Genomic DNA, 18,030 nt, shown 5'->3' on the forward strand with positions numbered 1-18,030 from the left:
CAGAAGTCCCTCCCATGAAATAAGAGAGGTCTGGATGTGGATATCTTGTATTTTTAGATATATATGCCTCTGGTACATTGGGATACTACAGATAGTTGCATTAATATATAGCTTCAACATTTTTTTCTTAAAATTTCATGGTAAAAAAAGGTACTTTTAAATTTAACAGTAACTTTTTGTTTAACAAGAACTTTTGTTAAGTATAGTGTCTTCTATTTGGAATACAGGACTTGTTGTTTGAGATTGGTTCAGTTCCTTTAACATCCATTTCTGACATTAACCAGCACAGTAAATTTCAGAAGGCAGCAGATGAAATCCCACTGGCAGTTTTAACTTTTTTTCCTCAGTAAAATAATACAGAATTTACAAGCAGTTGTATTCTAACACTCAGCTATATCCACATTCATATTTTTAAATAAATGTAGACACTATCCTAATTTTTGTTGCTGGAGGCCAGCTTAACTTTCTCCTCGTTCTTTTCAATCTTCAAAACAACAAAAGCTGATGAAAAAGTCTTTGTGGTGAATCCCAAGACCAAGATATCCCCAAGGCAATGTGGTTAGTGCAGAACCAAGAAAAGCACTTAATTCTGTAGATAGAAGCCAGTCCTTTTAGCAAGCAAATACAAGCCTATTAAAAACTCATCTTTAAACAAAACAAGCCAAAACAAAAATAGCGCGAGGTAGAGATTTTCTTGGATTTGCAGATAAATTCTCTCACGGACCATGCAGCAGGCTTTGTCTCTGGGCCCCAGGTGCTGCCGTCCTGATCACACACCAGGACCACACAGGTGCCAAGGAGGAGCTTCGTTTTTATTTACCAACCCTTCTTGAGAATCAAAATAACACCAAAAGTCAAAATGTGAACGTTTGCCCCCCTCCCCGGTTTTTTTTTTTTTTTTTTTTTTTTTTTTTTTAATCCCTACAGACACCGCTCACCGCCTCCGGTAAGAAAAACGAGGGAAAAGCAGCAGAGAGCGGTGAAAAGAGGGCAGCGGCGAGGGCTCCGCCGCACGGGAGCTGCGCCGCGCACAGGTGAGAGCCCTCGGCGCGGCGGCAAGGAGGGAGGGGACAAGGGACAAGGGGAGGGATGTCTCCCCCCGGGCCCCGACCCCTGGGCGGGCCGGGGAGCTGAATGGATGGAGGCCGCGTCAGTCAGGGGCAGGGCGAGGCCGGGGGATGGCGGCCCCCGCCCGGGGCGGGCGGCAGTGGCGGAGCAGCGGCGGCAGCAGCAGCATGCGGGCGGCCGGGGTAGGGCGGGCGGCACCTGCTCCCGGCAGGCAGGGAGCGAGCGAGGGAGCGAGCCAGGGGGGAGGGAGGGAGCGAGGGCGCTCTCCGCGGGCTGGCCGCTGCCGCCGCCGCACGGCGACAAGCCCGCGGAGGGAGCTTCATCTGTTTCTTTCTAGGACGCGGTGGGCATCCTCATCCTCTGCCTGGTTTCTGTGGCGGCCGCGCTGGACTTCAAGTACCACCACGCCGAGGAGCTGGAGCAGTACCTGAAGGGGGTTCATGCCGCGTACCCCTCCCTCACACACTTGCACAGCATCGGGCGATCGGTGGAAGGTAGGGGCGGTGGGATGAGGGGGGAGAAGGCTTTTTGTTCCAATTAAATCGGGGCAGGTGTGGGTAAAGGTGGCGTTTCGTGGGCGCTTGCTGGCGGCGGGGCTGCTCTAACAAACCTCTGTGGCGTTCCTCTTCCTCTTGCTTAAGCGTGAGTAACACACTCTGGCTGAAGCATCATACGTGTCATCAGGGTAAAAGTTCTCCCAACACCTGGGTTTTTGAGAATTGGAAACGTCCTGCGTGGCAATTTCAGAAAGAGGGCCGTCTTTACAGAACTTAGAATATGTGAGACTCCCTTTGCCAAGTCCCTGTTCTAGGTGGGACTATAGTCAAAGACGTGTTTTCTAACTTGTGGCTGTCTTAGAAATACCTTCTGATACAAGGTCCTGTGCTGTAGATGAAGAATAGGATTTCAGTCTCAAACCTTACAGGAAAATGAAATCAATAATCACCTTTCTGATATTGATATTTGAATGTATCTCTCTATGATTGGTACTTTCTTGCTGTAAATTGGGGGGGAGAATTGCTAATTTTTTAAAAGAGATTAAAAATATTAGTGTTTATTAGCATATGCACTTTAATGTACACCTGTTTAGTTTTAAGCAAAAAACCACAAAAATCAAGCTGTTTTGTTAGGTTTCAGTTCAGGAAACTAAATTGCTTTGAGAAGAGCTGTAAAACCTGATAGAAAATCCATTTTTTAGAAATGTCATCTGTTCCTCTAATCCCATTTCATACCACTGGAAGGAGATATTTGTAGCATCTATTATCAAATCCACACTTGTGTTTAAGAAAAATAAAAATCTCTATTCTTCTTGATAGATGATCATGAAGACATTGTCGTGCCTCCTCCCTTGTTTTACTGTGTATCGCAAAGCAGAGAAGGAATCTTAAAGTTATTTAAAGTGTGTTGGTTTTGGTTTCATCAAAGGCAGAATTAGATTGGATTATGTTATTCATCCATGCAAGAGGTTAGTTCCTGTAAGTACAGTTCCCTCCAGTAGAAACTAGCAATTATCCACATCCTCATTTTCATACCTTTAGAGAACTTGGCTAACATTCTGATGATAGGACTAGATTCTGACTTTTCTGCCAGGAACTCTGCTGGCTTATCTTTGTGCAGGTTGGCAAAAACCTTTCATCCAACATGAGAGATTGAAAATTTGGCTTTTACATATCTAGATACCTGAAAGCTGATAACATGAGGTGTTCAACTTATCTGAGTTCTGTCAGCATGAAAACTGGAAAAGCATCATCTCTTGGTTGTGATTGAGCAATGGATTGAGATTTCTACCTATGTTAAGAAATGTGCCTTCATTATGGTAAGGGATAGTACTGAATTAGGGTCTAATTTGGGGGGTTTTTTTGCTCATACTAAATTAAAAGAAAGTTTTATGACAGCAGTGGTTATATAATTTTGGTGAAAATGAAGTTTCAATTTTGGCCAATGGGCTGAAGTTCTATTCCTCTTTTCTCAGTTAAGATGACACAAAGACTGTGCGTGCACTCGCTCATGCAGGCTTGCTAGTGTTGTTCTCCTGCCAGTTAGCTCAACCATGATAGCACAATGTACTTCTTGATGATGAGAAACAGAAATTAATTTAAATACTATAAAACTGAGATCAATGTGATGTAGTAAGTTGATATTCCTGATGTGGAAATTCTTGATGATGAATACAGTATCCCATGGATCAAAGTAAGGCCTATAAAGCTAACAGACATAATTTTACTATTTTCATGAATGGCTATTGTTCCTACGTTATTTGTTAAGCTAGGTTTTACTCCAATTTTATCTAATAATCTTGTATTTTATACTGCCACCTAGACTTGGATTATGAAGAATGTGAAGTAAAGGCTTGACTTTTGGTTGGTGTGTGTAGACCCAGAGCTTTGCAAGGATATAAAAATCCACTCTTAGAAGCCCAGTTGTGGAGGGTGATAGGGACCTGTGTATTACCACTTCAAAAAGTGATTGCATGTAGTTCTTTAAGAAAGCTATCTAAACACTCTTCATGTCAGAAGCCTCACCTGCTTCAGGCAGATCATAAAGTAATTTAGGTCTGGAGGCTATCTAGTTTGAATTCCTGTTCAAAGCCAGGCTCACTTGAAAGTTAATTATGATGCTCAGGGCCCTCTCTGCTCTACTTCTGAATATCTGCAAGGTTAGAGGTTCTACGGAGTCTCTGGGTACCTGAGCCACCTTGCAGCCCTTAGGCTGCCCAGCAGCAACCCAGCCAGTCTGCATTCTGTACTTGCATGGGGTTATTTTCTTGAGTTGGTAATCCAAATATGGGACTCTTTTGTTCCAGGTGCAGGATTTTGCATTTTCCTGGTCAAACTCCGTGAGTTTGCTGTCAAGAAATTCCTTCAGCTTACCAGGGGCTCTCTGAATGGCAGCCCTGGCCCTGATGAAGATACTGAACAGCATCAGCCCCAGTACTGACCCTTGAGGAATGCTGCTAATAATTTGCTGTCTCTTGAACCACCAGTTGTTCAGTCCAGTCAGCTTTTGACCTTACTGTAGTCTATTCCTCTAATCAATATGTTCCCAGCTTGTTTACAAAGATACCGTGACTGTGACTAGATGCTGGAACAGGCTGCTCAGGGAGCATACTAGGGGATATTCAAAACCTGTCTGAACACAGTCATGGGTAGCTGGCTGTAGGTGGCCCTGCTTAAGGAGGGGAGCTGGACCAGGTGACCTCCAGAGGTCCCATGCAATTCTTGGTTCTGTGATTCTGTTGAAAGCCTTGCTAAGGTCAAGACTAAAGAAATAGGATGCTTTGCTCTCTCTCACTAAGTCAGTCATTTCTGCATAAAACCTAAAAAGTCAAGTGTGATTTGTCATGGATAAATTTGAGGTGAGGTTTACATAGTGTGTTTCTTTGATGTTTGTAGACTGGAATAGCAATGTACACAGCAGAATATGTACCAAGATACTCAATGGAAAACAAAAGATGCCAAATTTGTTTTGTGGTGGCTTACATCACCATACAGAAACACCTGCCAGATTATTGGGAGCACCTCTGCCAAATTACTGGGAACAATGTGTTCTAGCAATGGCCTGTTCAGTCTCCAGATCTGATTTGGAAGCTGTGATATTTATGTATCTCATCTGCTAAACTATTATCCTTAAATGAGGGGAGAAAGGAGCTTAAAAGATGTAGCCTATTGGCTGACAAAACTGAGTGTTACCTTTTGGTCTAACTTAGTAGGTATCCTCAAATCCCACAAGATTTGTAGGTGATTTGTCGGTGAGAAACCTGGTATGGTCTTAGCAGCAGGTAGGCAGAGATGTGTGATGGCCCAGAAAATACCTTAATTCTTTTATATTGCTTCAGGTGTGTTGTTGAATAAAGTTATAAAAGCTCTTTGTCAGGAGTTCAGTTCTCTAATACATTCAATATCCAACCTCAGAACAGTGTGTGCACTCTGTAATAATAGAGGAAGCTGCAGAGCTGCATCAGTCTGCAGAATGGGACCTGGTGTAATCATATTAACCCATCCTGCCTAATGCCCCCCCCAGTGAAAGACAGACTGACTCTTCAGCAAGCAAATCTTAGAGTGCATTACCAAAAGGAAAATATTCAATGTATGTTGATTATCTGTGGCTTTTCATTGTTCAAGATACAGTGCTGTTGTTACTCTTTGAAAAGAAAATGAGGGTGGTGGGAAGCAGACTTAAGGATTCTAACAGACCTGATGACCTCCTTAGGAGGACAAAGACAGCCAGATATTGGAAGAGTGGAGTAACTTTTATGGTAGATCCACACTCTGTAAAGTCTTTTCAGATACACTCTGGATTGAGATAAAGTGATAGCATGCTAATTACAGCTTGGTTTAGATCTAGATTTTTGGGAGGCCAGTCTGCATTTTTAGAATTCTAGTCAACTTGGGGCAGTTGTAAACACCCTCAGGCCAGATTCTGCTCACTGAGGGAAAGGTTGTGTATGGTTAAAGTAACCCTGTCTTTACCTAGTGAAGTTTCAAAGTTGACTTTATATATATATTTATCCCTTTGACAGATTTTATTACTAGAGAGACAAAAACTAGAACAAACTGACCAGATCTTGTTCTGGTTCCACTAGAAATTCTCAGAAATACCTTGCAAAAGAGCTGTCCAGAAAGCTTCTTTGGGTGAGAACTATGTGTCTTAGTCACCCTATTCTGATGCTTAGTGAGCACTAGTATTCAGTTGCTCTCTTCTGTCCATTAATCTTAAGCACCTTGCTAACTTTGGGGAGGTTTTTCTGGTATTCAGTAGTGAGTCTTGCTTATTAGCGTTTTTCTATCCCTGCTCTGTAAGCAAGAGAGGCTTAAATGTGCAGGGGGTGTGTGTATGGTCGCTCTGGGTTTTAAAATTCGTGCAGGGCCCGCCCGTGGCTGCGTGCATGGATTGTGCTGTGGACTACAGGGAAGGTGTGTTCAGCAGGGCTCCCAGCAGGCCAGCTTTCTTAGTGACAAGGTGCCTCTTGGAGCACATTATGTCTCCTTCCTGCCTGCATTCGTGGGCTTTCCTCCTTGGAAAACAGGAGGGAATGAGCATGCCCAGATTTCCATCTGATAAGCAGCTGTGACTTCAGCAAAAGGGCGTGCTGGGAATTAGGACTCAGGTAGTGCTGTATAGAACCCGTGCCTGGTAATACAGTCAATAGAGAACCTAGGCAATTCAGCTGTCCATCATTCCTCACCAACGTCAGTGGAATGCATGCCCAAGGTGTGCCAGAGGTCAACTTAAGTCTCCTGACTCTTCTGATACAGTGCAATTGATACCTTTAGGCATTTATGGGTGGCCGTTGAACAGGGGAATACTGATTTAAGGTTCACCATGCTTCAGTGAAAATATTTAATAGTAAAAGGCCAGGTGTTGTACTTGTCTCATCTATACATTAATAGTCTGTGTATGTAGCTGGGAAAAAATAGGAACTCAAGAAGTTATTTATTGTGACACAGTATGGAAGAAGCCTACTTAGAAGAGTTACTACCATCAATAGTAAAGTGCATTGTAAATTTTATTGATTTTACATTACAGATATTTCTATTCTGGATGTTTTTACTTTGTTTAAAGTACTAGAAAACAAGTTTTACTGCTGGAGAAAACAAAGCTGAAATACATTACCCATAAAATATTTTTATTCTGGAATTATTATCAAGTTGGCTTCAGGGGTTCTGGCACTATACAAAAATAGAATGAGAAGGTTATATACAGCCCACTGTACTTCGAGGTAAGTTTCTCAGTGTTACCCATTATTAAATGCTAGGACCGGTGTTTTTAAAAAGAAGGAAGAAAAAGGAAAGGTAATAGAGAAAATTCTTTGTGTCTTAAAAATGAACAAATTATCTAGAGGCAAATCCACAGCGAATGTGTTGTCTTTAAAGACTATTGCAGTTATTTTTTTCTGTGGTTACATTATGTGAGGTATATTTGTGTAGAAGATTGTTACCTTACGTTTGTTCCATTTGACTGCTGCAGATGACTTTCCTCCTGTCTTCAATCCTTGATAATGTCTCTTCTTCCCTTCCCTCTTCCTTATCCCCATGCCACAAATTTCCTTTCAGGCTCATCATGCAAGTATGTATAGATAATACAAGCATTGAGGTTTTTCAAAGTTCGTTTTTAGAAACAAGAATGAATGAGACATTTTCCACTCTGAGTGCCTCATAATGCAAATTATACTGAAGTTGCTTAGCTCCAGTCCAGAGTTCCATGTAGAAATGGGCATTCTAAAACTTACTGGGATTGTTAAATTCTTATCCATGCTTGCCCGCTTCAGAAATTTTTTTCCTGTTATGTGTTACTTGCTCTTTTTGTGTCTTTCCTCATAACCATCTTTGTTCTAGTCTTTGACAGTATGTGTGGCATATAAATGTATATTAACAGGATTCTAAGTAGGTTTACATGCTCATTTTATTATTGAAAAGGTGTTTGGGTTCACAGAGGGGTTTGATATTAATAGCCTTGTAAACTCCATTTGCAGCACATTATGTGAGTCACCATGATGGGAAAGGGGAAATAAAACAGTGAAGGAGGACTGGCTCCTTCAGAGTTTATCTAGTGAAAGCTAAATCATGACTTTAAAAACAAGAAGTATTAGCTTGTATTCTTAAGTCTTCAGCTCCCAACTGAGCTTTGCTCTAAATAATGTGTTTAAATAGAAGTCACCATTACTATATTAGCTCTAAATTCTAATTCTGTTTGTCCTAATAGAAGCTAAAAATTCTTTAAACATTGAAACATAGATTCATATATTATCTGACTGCATCCTCTAGCAGTTTGATTCCTGTAATGCAACACAAGTAGTTTGTGTGCAATCGGTCCTCCAATAGCCAAGTACTAAGATTTTATCTGGTGTAACAAGACTTAACTTTGCTTTCCTGTCAGTATAACTGCTTTTTATGCAAATCATTTATAAAAAACATGTAGTTTGGTCAGTGTGAGATGTTTAAAAGATTGATAAACTTAGACATTACTCTTGGAGATGCAGTCACTGACTTGGAGCACATTCCTATTCTCTTGCAGTGAAAGTAAAATCATTTAAGTCTTCTCTTCTTTGCTTGCTGTGAATTGGTCAATCAGTTTTGTCTTGCCTTCTATGATCTCTCCTACTTAAATACACTTCTTGCAGAAAATTTTGTGGGAAAGTTTGTTTGTTTTTTCCTGTGGAACATGCTGTATCAGAGATTTCTAAATAAATAAATAAATTCAAAAAACTGTGTGAGGGGAACCTTCCCTAGCAACATAGGTCAAACTTTTCTCATATATAAACTTTTATCTAGTATTGAAATTTTAGTGTTGTAGTTTCAAAATGGAAAGACTTGATCTGTTTAGAAATAGTACACTGTTCATGTGAGTAGCATTTGTTTAGAACCAGCCTTGTGGGAAAAATCTCTGTTCTCTTACTTCCTCTCTACCCTTTGCTTTGTAGTTGTCCAGTTGCAGCATATATTTGTCAGGCTTTTTTTCAGAGCAGTAAAGGTCTTAAGCCTGCAGCCATCCTGTTTTTCCTCAGCAAGACTTTGCAGCTTTCTGTGTTTGTTTAGAAGGAGGTAGAATTGACTACTGGATATTGTAATTCACACCAGTGAAGTTAGCAATACTCTAGAGCCTGTGTAACATAGAATCAGCAATTGCAGCTAGTGGATGCAGTCTCCATATCCTTTCCTGGTGTTGAGGAAATAAGTATGTAAGAGATTTTATGTTTGGGGGTTTTGTTTGTTTTAAAACCAACTAAAACACAGAGCTTAGGATGTTAAAATGGTGCACAATGGACATAAATGAATGTTTTTTCCCCCTCACTCCTTGTAGGTTTCTGCATTTTGGAGCATTGTACATACATTTTTAGCCCTGTAAATGAAATGTGATCCTAACCACAAACTTAGTTAAAGAAATGAAACTTTTATCTTATGCCTCAGTTTTACCCAGATTGTCAATTTGTCTGCATTCTCCTTTTAGCTTGAGCAGAATTTAGTAACACATCCCTCCTACACCACTTCAGACAGTGAGACATTTTAGTAGAAAAGTATTTCTAGTAGCTTCCATTCACTTCCCACAAAAGAAGAGCAGTGTGCCCCGCATCTCTTCTGCACGGCCTTTCTGCCCGGGACCTCTGGCTATAGATCCCTGAAGGTACCAGTGTTGCTTATTTTCAGGGCTACCTAATTAAAGGTTTGCTATGTGTAGCTATGGCATATTGTGTTCACCTAAGTACATGGAGACCTTCTTATAATACATGAATTAATTGTTTGCAAGACTTCTTACACTGAAGCATTTGTTCACTAGACAGTTGTTCTGTACATGGTTTTGTGTAGAAGAGAGATCTAGATTGTTTTTAAGGCTGGGATTTTTCTTTAAATGAAATCGGAATGTGCATGTTATTTCTGAACTTTCTGAAAATTCTCCTTTTGGAACCTTTTATTAATTAGGAGATTTATTTTATGAAGTGGACATAGAAAAAAATAATGCATAGGACTGGCTGTAGATCTCTTACCCTCACAGCTGAGAGAATACCCTTCCTGTAAACTGTTCACTCAGTTATGAAGTGGCTCAAATGTGAGAAAGCAGTTAGGGGATGTTTCTAAGCAGATGATTCTGCAGTTTGATATCTAGGATTTACTACTTGTTATGGGAAAGGTCAGACCATGGCAGTCGGAGTTAATTAATTAAATTACTGTAGCTGCTACGTAACATGCTGAGCTCGTGAGTGGATTTAGGACAGTTGAGTTACATTTCCTGTTTGTCCCTAGCCAGTGTGTTCTACGTCCATGGTCTTGCAGTTACCTGGGGCATTTAAACTGAGCTTGAGCAGATCTAAAAAAGTAACACTTATCCTAAAGCTAAAATAAAAGCAAACTCTGTTCTCAGTAAGAAATATAGTCCTGCTGTGCCAGTTCAAAAGTTCACTCTGGTCCATTATTCTGTTTTCCAAAGAACAACTAGAGCAAATTATAGGAATAAGGTAGGGACAGATACCTTCCTTGGTATGCACTTCAAGCAATGTGCAACCAGGATGATTCTGATGAAGCGTGTTTCCTGATCCTGGTGTACCTAAAGTACAAAACTCGCTTTGATACGCAATTGCATTAGGCTGATCTCAAAACCCCAAGAATAAACAAAGGCCACCAGAACATGTTTGTTCAGTAGACTAAGGACCAAATTACTCTATTTGTAGGTAGTACCAGTGCCTGATTCTCAGTTGTTGCCTTGTGTCTTTGTTACCTTTACTGAAAGCCAGTCGCTAATGTTTCTAGAGACATTTTGTTACCTGTTTTAGGAGAGATCTGTAAACAGCTGGTTAAGCTAATGTATCTTGTTAGCTAAACCAGAAACAGGTGATCATGGCAGAGACTGGATTATTTTAAAAAAGTTAATCTAGCCTCTATTTTTCCCCCCTTTATTGAGTTAAGAAAAAAAAAAATGAAAGAAAAAATAGGGGCGGGGGAGCTACTCACTGTCTGGATTTGTTGGAGTCTGCTTGTCAGTGTTGAGGTGTGTGTGGTTTTGAGCTTCCCATTCTTGAGGCAAATATAATGTCTGAGATCTGACAAGGATTTTTACAGGATGGGTGTGGCAAGTCTCTTGATGAGGTACTTCAGTGAACTGAAATCCTCATAGTGCACCAGTAGCTTCACAGCCACATGTGAACCACAACCTGTAGCCTACTCCCTCTGTTACCATCAAATAAATGGCAGAAATAGTTCTGATGTCCTCTGGTGGTAAAAACGTAAGCTGAACAAAACTGTTGAATCTGGATAAATTGCACTTTAAACCAAACCAACCCTATCCCTTATGGCCCGCTTGTGTTACAAGCAATCACTTTATTCATGATGATCCAATGGTACTGCTATGAATGGGTAATATTTATTACTTTTATGTATACAGTGGCTTTCCTGAAAATTACTAGATGCATACCAGTTTCACAGCTTTCTCAGAAAATAAAGTACACCTTTTTAGAACTAGGTTTAAAAACCCTGTGGTAATAAAAACAAGAGTTGGTGAAAAGGAAAAATAGTCTATTTGGTTTCTGGGTGTAAATATGAAACCAGTCAGTGTAAATAGTAGAAAAAGCCTGCTCAGACTAATTCTAGGAGTCTGTGGTGTTCTCATCTTCTTAGTGAGCAATATTGAATAAGGTTAGTATATCCTTATTTAAAACCAGTATTCCCTCTGGGTTGTTTTTGTTTGGCCTTTACAATTTTATTTTTATTTCTTGATTTTTGTTCAAATAACCTGTAAGTTATTATTGTAGAGACTGTGCTCTGCACTGGCAATTTTTCTTGGTTTTGTGTATAAAGAGTGTGTTCAGCTTGATTATGAGAACTGGAAATGGTACAGTGATGACTCACACGTACATAGGAAAGAAAGGGTTGCTGTTCTCATAAGATACAAGTCTTGTGAAAGTGTCCAAAGCAGCTATGGATGTCCCAATCAACCAAAGATTTGTAAACCTTTAGGAAGATAAGCAAGCGTGTGAACCATGAATTGTTTTGGCTCTCTTTCTCAAGTGCTTTGGATACGAATAAACAGTATCTAGTGTTTTTTAGAGTCCTTGTTTATTCTGACAGTTCTGCTTATATGATGCTGACTCTAAATTGGAGAGACTGGTATAATCTCTTGGAATAGACAGGAACTGATTAAATAGTGAGAAATGGATACTTCTATTTACTTTGTGCCGAGAGAGAGTGCCTTATGTTGTAATAAGGGATCCGTGGGAAGGGGCCAGAATATTAAGTTTAGCAGTGGCCCCCACATAGTGACTCAGTGCTGTCAGTGGCTGTGATAGACCTGCAGCTGAATGCTACCTCGGGTTCTTTTCGCTTTATTTTTTCTGCTTACCTAAGCACCATGCTGAATATTGCCAGATATGCCTGGTTGATGTATGGGATTGATCTGTATCTCTTTATTTTTTAAAATACCTTGAAGACTTTCTTATATTTGAAGTGTCCTAGCCCTCCTTGGCATACCAGCTTTGTTCATTACTAATGCCAATGCTACTACAGGCCAAGTCTTTAGATAATCCATTCTGTCTCAGTGGACCATGGTATACTTGAAAGTGAGGCTAAATGCTCACAAAAGAATTTGATGTACAGTTGTTCATACAGATGTTTGTCTGATCTCAGCTTCAGGTATGTAGCCTCTTTTGGGGGTGCTTTACTCAGTCTGGCTAAGTTAAAATCACATATTTGTTCGCCTTTGTTCTACTTCTGCAGTACTGCCACATCAGTCATTCTGATTAACCATTTCTGATTATACAAATAATGTACTGGTACTTCAAGTTCTGTTAGAATCTGAATCAAGCCATGTGTGCTGTTAGGCAGTCCCCTCGAAGAAGAAAAGTTCTAAAACGGCTTTAGATTTTCCAGCTTGACTTGGTGATGACAAATCAGAGTACCTCAGGGCAAGGGTGCTGCTGGTGCTAGTTTAGTGAAAGGTATCACTCTTGAAGTCCTTCATTAGCTATGGTAGTGTTTTGCTGGAAGACAATGTTGCCCCAAGGAGGCTTATCTCCCTGGAGAAGAGAATGCTTAGGGGGGATCTTATCACAGAATTCTAGTACTTGAAGGATGGCTACAAAGAGGATGCCTCTCTCTTCACAAGGAGCCACATGGAAAAAAGCAAGGGACAATGGGTACAAGTTGCACTTTGAGAGGTTTCATCTCAATATAAGAACATTTTTTACAGTGGGAATCATTCACTGGAACAACTTCCCCAGAAATGAGGTAGAATCCTCATCACTGGAGGTTTTAAAGATGCAATTGAACAAAGTGCTAAATAATCTTATCTAGGTTTTCTTTCCCATGTAGGGTTGGACCAGATGATCTCTTGAGGTTCCTTCTAACCTGGGCTGTTCAATGATTCTGAGATTGGTTCTATGATTGAATTGCTCAGAGATCTTGCATTCTAATGAGAGTTTATCTCTCTTCTCCTCCTCTCTGTCCTCCATTTTTCTAGGTAGGGACTGCCTCAATACAGATCAGCATTGCTGCAGTTCCTACCCATGAAGCCAGTGTGCAACACATGGCCAACCCAGGAGGACTGTAGTCAGTCTATTGCTTTGAATTTGCAGTTGCAAGCTCTTGAATCAGTACCCTACCCTGACTGATACTGACAGTGGGTCTGAGCCCTTCCCCAGTCACTTCATTTCCTAGCCATAACTTTCTTTGAAATGACAAGTTTTTCATAAATGAAGCTGTAAAGAACAAAGTCAAGAAAAGCAGAAATAAAATTGAGAACAAAAACAGGGAGCATGATCCAGACTCCAACATCTACAAATTGATTTGGTTTCTTTCCCACTAGATCTGGAGATCAGTTTCAATTCTTCATTTTAATTACCAGTTTGTGTAGACCTGTTTAGAATACTGACACTATGTCACGAACTAGTGGAAATGCTAGAAAACTTTTTTAAAAGTTAGAAAGACTTCTTATTCTACTAGAAGCTGTGGGGTCTGGCTCTGCTCCAATACAAGTCTTGTTACTTGTCCTGAGACACACAGTTAGAAACACAAGTTTGTCTTCATCACTTGAAATGTAGTTCACTAATTAGTTGACGTCAGTTTTGGTTTGGCAATTTGGCAGTGAGAAATGGCTTTTCAAAGCATGAGAGGAAGCTTAGCTGTTCCCTTCAGGTACCAAACCAGAGTTATCTAGGCTTTTCTGATTAAAGGAAACCATCCATATGCTGAATCTTTTTATATGCAGTTAATTACTGCCACATGGAAAGAAATCTTACGTCATCCCTCATAGGTACACTATCCAGTACTGCAGGCTGAACAGACCCAGGAATGTATTTTAATTGTTAATGGAAGGTTTAATACTTCTTACAAGCTGGAAATGCCAGGAAATAATTGGTATCTCAGTTCATGGGAGTGTTTAGCATGTAGATAGCCCTCACACAAACTCTAAGCAGTCTAAACACTAATGCTGGAAAGACCAATTTACATCAGTACTTAATGTTAGTCTATACTTAGCTCTTCCTTGTGTTTCCCATGAGTGCAATTCCCAGTGAGAGCAGCAGGAATGAGTACTGCTGATGGCAAGACACTGGAAGTATTTTTTTTAAATTTGAAATCAGAATACAATATTATTGGTAGAAAATCTTAAATGATGGAAACATCTAGAGCACTTTAGCTCTACTTGTACTCTTTGCTTGAGTATATACAATGAGCTGCATGTTGTAGGTTTGCAGTAGCCACCTTTAAATTTGGGCGGAAAGGCTGCAATCGCAGCTGTAGGCAGGTGTGTTCCTCTTGGTGCAGAAGTCCACATGGCAACTAACACCAAGGAGGGATGTCTGAACTTGCCTTCCAGTAGAGGGAATGAGAGCTGGGAACCAGGGCTTAGAGGGCATAAGGACAGAGAATCATAGGAGCATTCTGGAAGGACTTCCTTGGTAATTCATTGTAAGTTGCCCCAGGATACAACTGTAGAGAGAATGACACATTGCAGAGATGGAAAATAAGTTGAGGTTGTTGTCCACACTTGATTATGAATAACAGTAGCATACTTTTTTCACTACTAGAATTGTTTTTAGTTCCAAACATAGGCTATTGCAGCAAGTCTTGTCATCTATTTTCACAGAGCTGCAGGATGGTTGAGGTTAGAGGGGACCTCTGGAGGTTTTGGAGGGGAGAAGGGCTAGGGTGAGATGATGTGGGTGTTCTCTTTCCTTTTGAAGAAGAATGTGCTTAAATGCTAGTATATTTGGGTTCTCCATCTACAACTTGTCTAGGCTTACAGAAATCAAGTTTTTTCTTTTTTTATGAAACAGTGGCTCTACATACAACAAGGCCAAATAACTAGCTTCTTACCAAATCAGTTGCCACAAAATTATTTTTAAAAGCACGGATTGCTTGCTCACATTGTCCTTTAATGAAAGAGTCAGTAGCAGCATCTCACAGCTTTGTGCATAGCATGGTTACAAGGGTTGAACACCAATGTCTTCAAGAGTGACTGTAAAACCAGGGGATACCGAGATCACTCCTTGTTGAGTCTATCAGGTCTCAGCACTGTTTTGTTGCTTCTTGATCCTAGGCCTAAGACTCTGATTTTGTTAACTGAGAATTTAGTTTGGCAATCACTGTCTTCAGTTTTACCTCTCTTCCAACTGTTTCAGTGCATCTTGCAGCGTTGCTTCAGTCCTCTTCAAGTTTTTCTCCCATTCCTGAAGTCATGACCCTTGTGGTATAGCTGCTGTGAGTCAGTCACATAGCTAGAAAGGAAAACAAAAATGCTGTGGCACATGCATGACTAGAGGGGTCATGGCTTCAGGAATGGGAAACTGATATGCTCTAGAGTTTGTTTACTGCAGATTTGATGATCCACAGAGATTTAGGAACTAAGGCTTTTTATAGTACTGCATATAGCAGTTCCTACGTTGCTATTTCCTGCAAGTAGCAGTGATGGCTGGGCTCCTCTCAGACAGGCTGTGGGCCCCAACAAGCCCCGTGTGGAGCTGGGGACAGGTAGTATGTTCATGAGGTCTGGCCATTAGCAATCTATAGGCTGTCACTGCTCGTATGAAGGAACTGGTCCAGTTTCATTGCTGCCATCTGCTGAAACTTGAGTTTTCCACCTCTATGAACAGACTAGTGGGAAGCACAGATTTGCAGATGAGGTCTGAAATGCCACAGTATCACTAAAAATAGTAACAGAAAATGCCCTCCCCTCGCAGTCTCCCCCCTGCTTAAGTGAGGACTTCCAAAATGTATGTATGTTTGTTTATTTTGTTGCTTAAAGTTCAGCTTCTTGTGCAGCTTTAGTGGTCCTAACTAATACTCTTTCTGTAGCTATTAATTCTTTCCCTGCTGATATATTTGGAATATGTCTCTGATGCAGCTCTTTCTGCTACCTCCTGTTTTCTGAGCAGTAATGCATGAATATGTTTAGCTTTTTTGTGTTGTCTTTTGTACAAAACCAGATGTTCTTTCTTTGTGATAATGAAAACTTCTGTATAAATTTCAGAAAAGCCTTATGATTCAAAATTTGGGGGCAGGAAGAGTGATCTTATTTGCTAAATTTAACTTGAAAAATGTTTATTACAAAAAAAAAAAAAAAAAAGAAGCCTTCTTTTCTAGTTCTGGTTAAATGCTTTAGAAATTGCAGGGTTTACGACATAACTTGGTCAGAAGGCAAAACATTCCTCTAACTAATATTGCAAATATTCGTAGAATAAAGGAACCCCACAGTCTACTTTGATATGTTATATGTAGGACTGAGTGGGCACCAATGAAATACTGGAATTCGTACAATGGTCTTAATGACCAACTCTTTTTATTCTTCTAAGGCTTGTATGATTTTACACTTGTTTTAAAAAATGTCTTTTCCCCTTCCCCTCTTAAAGGTAGAGACCTGTGGGTTCTTGTTCTGGGAAAGTTTCCAACCCATCATAAGATTGGCATTCCAGAGTTCAAGTATGTTGCTAATATGCATGGGGATGAGGTACGTTTCAATTTTTGCAATGTTATTTATACCAAATACACTTACCAGAGGTTTAGAGTGAACTTTTCTCAGGCATGTGCTTCTTATTATTGAGGTATGTCATAACTCAAGGAGGACAAAATATGTGTGTATTTATTGAGGAATTTTCAGAATAAAGTTCCCTTGTTTTGGTGGAAGGGCCTTAGGAGACCTTACATCATGGTGAAGAGTCCTACAATCCTACACCCAAGACCTCTCTTGAGTGGAGAGCTTTGTCTTCTCCAAGTGAGTAAACACAGAGGCTTTAAGTTTCCTGGCAATGAGTCAGATGCAGTAGTTTGCTTGTACATTATTATTGCCTAGGCATGAAATATGACTGATAGAACTCTTCAAACACATCCTAAGATTAAATAATAATTGCTGTGAAGCATCAAATTATTTATTTTAGGAAGAAAATTTATCTTTGGAACCTTAGGCTAGGAACACCTAGATTCACCTGAGATAACACTGAGAACAAAACAAAAATCAATTCCAGAACAATAAACTTGCTCTGGGAAGAATGCCCACTTATTAATGATAAAGAAGAAATGATGATTATGAGCCTACCTGGTGCGGTACTTGAATCTGAATCAGAAAGAATCAAAGCTTCACTGTCTTCTATAGTACTTCTTTGCTTTCTATTTCTTTTATTCTTTAGCTTTACCTGATTGTATTAGTCATATTCAGGATAAGTTTAAACTACACAATATATTTTTATGCAGTCTTTCATGTGAAGGTTAAATAATTTAACAGGAGTAGCAAGATATGTATGTATATATATATGTGCTAGACTCTGAATTCCCAAAACCGAGAAAAAACAGACATAGTGGAAATGTATCCTGTGCAAAGGGTAACATGTCTCGAGTTATTGCTGTTAACAATACTGTGTGTGAGCACTTGCACGCCTACAGGCACTTGTGACATTTTGTGCCAAGAATTTCCCCAAGTTAGACTAGTTTCACCTTGTTTGACACTGGCCTTGCTCAAAGTGCTGCTGGGAGCTTGGCTGCTTGGGAATTTAACTCTGTGTGGGAGGAAGCTGATTGATGGTTTCAAATAGGTACATTTGTTACTGGATGCCCAAGACAGGGTTTGCAGCTCCTGAAACCTGGTGTGGGTCACCAAGGCGTCCAGGAACTGAGGCTCCATACTGCAGTCCCTGCAGACTGCTGAAGGGGATTGCAAACCTGGGACTATAAATCACCCAGCTTTGATGGGAAGGAGGTGGAGGGCAGGATATTATCTCATCCAGAGTGGTCTGGCTTGCAAATCCAATGTTGCTGGACTGCAGAGGGCCACACATACTGAAGTCTCCACAAGGAAGCACCCCCTTCATTATCACTGCCCAGCTGGATACTCAGGAGGAGCTTTGACCATAGAAATACACACTGTTTGCGCATCCACAGGGCTGGGAGTTGCTGGGGATTGGCAACTTGGATCACTGCCTGGGATCTAAGTTTTTTGTTGACTTCATGAGGAAATGAGACATGATTTTCTTTTAAAGTCAGACACAGT

General features: G+C 40.4%; 1 protein-coding gene across 3 annotated transcripts in view; it reads left to right on the forward strand.

Moving 5' to 3' along the window:
- The first annotated feature begins 1,119 nt into the window (after positions 1-1,119).
- The window catches only part of CPM (carboxypeptidase M), a 28,256-nt gene continuing 11,345 nt past the window's right edge, over positions 1,120-18,030 (forward strand). Inside the window, exons 1-3 of one of the 3 annotated variants that reach the window (XM_042017814.1) lie at positions 1,120-1,149; positions 1,406-1,562; positions 16,400-16,497. In XM_042017814.1, coding sequence (XP_041873748.1) covers positions 1,135-1,149; positions 1,406-1,562; positions 16,400-16,497 — 270 coding nt within the window. In that variant the 5' untranslated portion in view covers positions 1,120-1,134. Of the gene's footprint in view, positions 1,150-1,204; positions 1,251-1,319; positions 1,563-16,399; positions 16,498-18,030 lie in introns of those variants that run through there. The other 2 variants (XM_042017815.1, XM_042017816.1) reach the window with 2 other exon arrangements.

Source organism: Corvus kubaryi, unplaced genomic scaffold (genome assembly GCF_017639235.1).
Source record: "Corvus kubaryi isolate FWS band 111438036 unplaced genomic scaffold, C.kubaryi_AGA036_p1.0 137, whole genome shotgun sequence".
Lineage (NCBI taxonomy): Eukaryota > Metazoa > Chordata > Aves > Passeriformes > Corvidae > Corvus > Corvus kubaryi.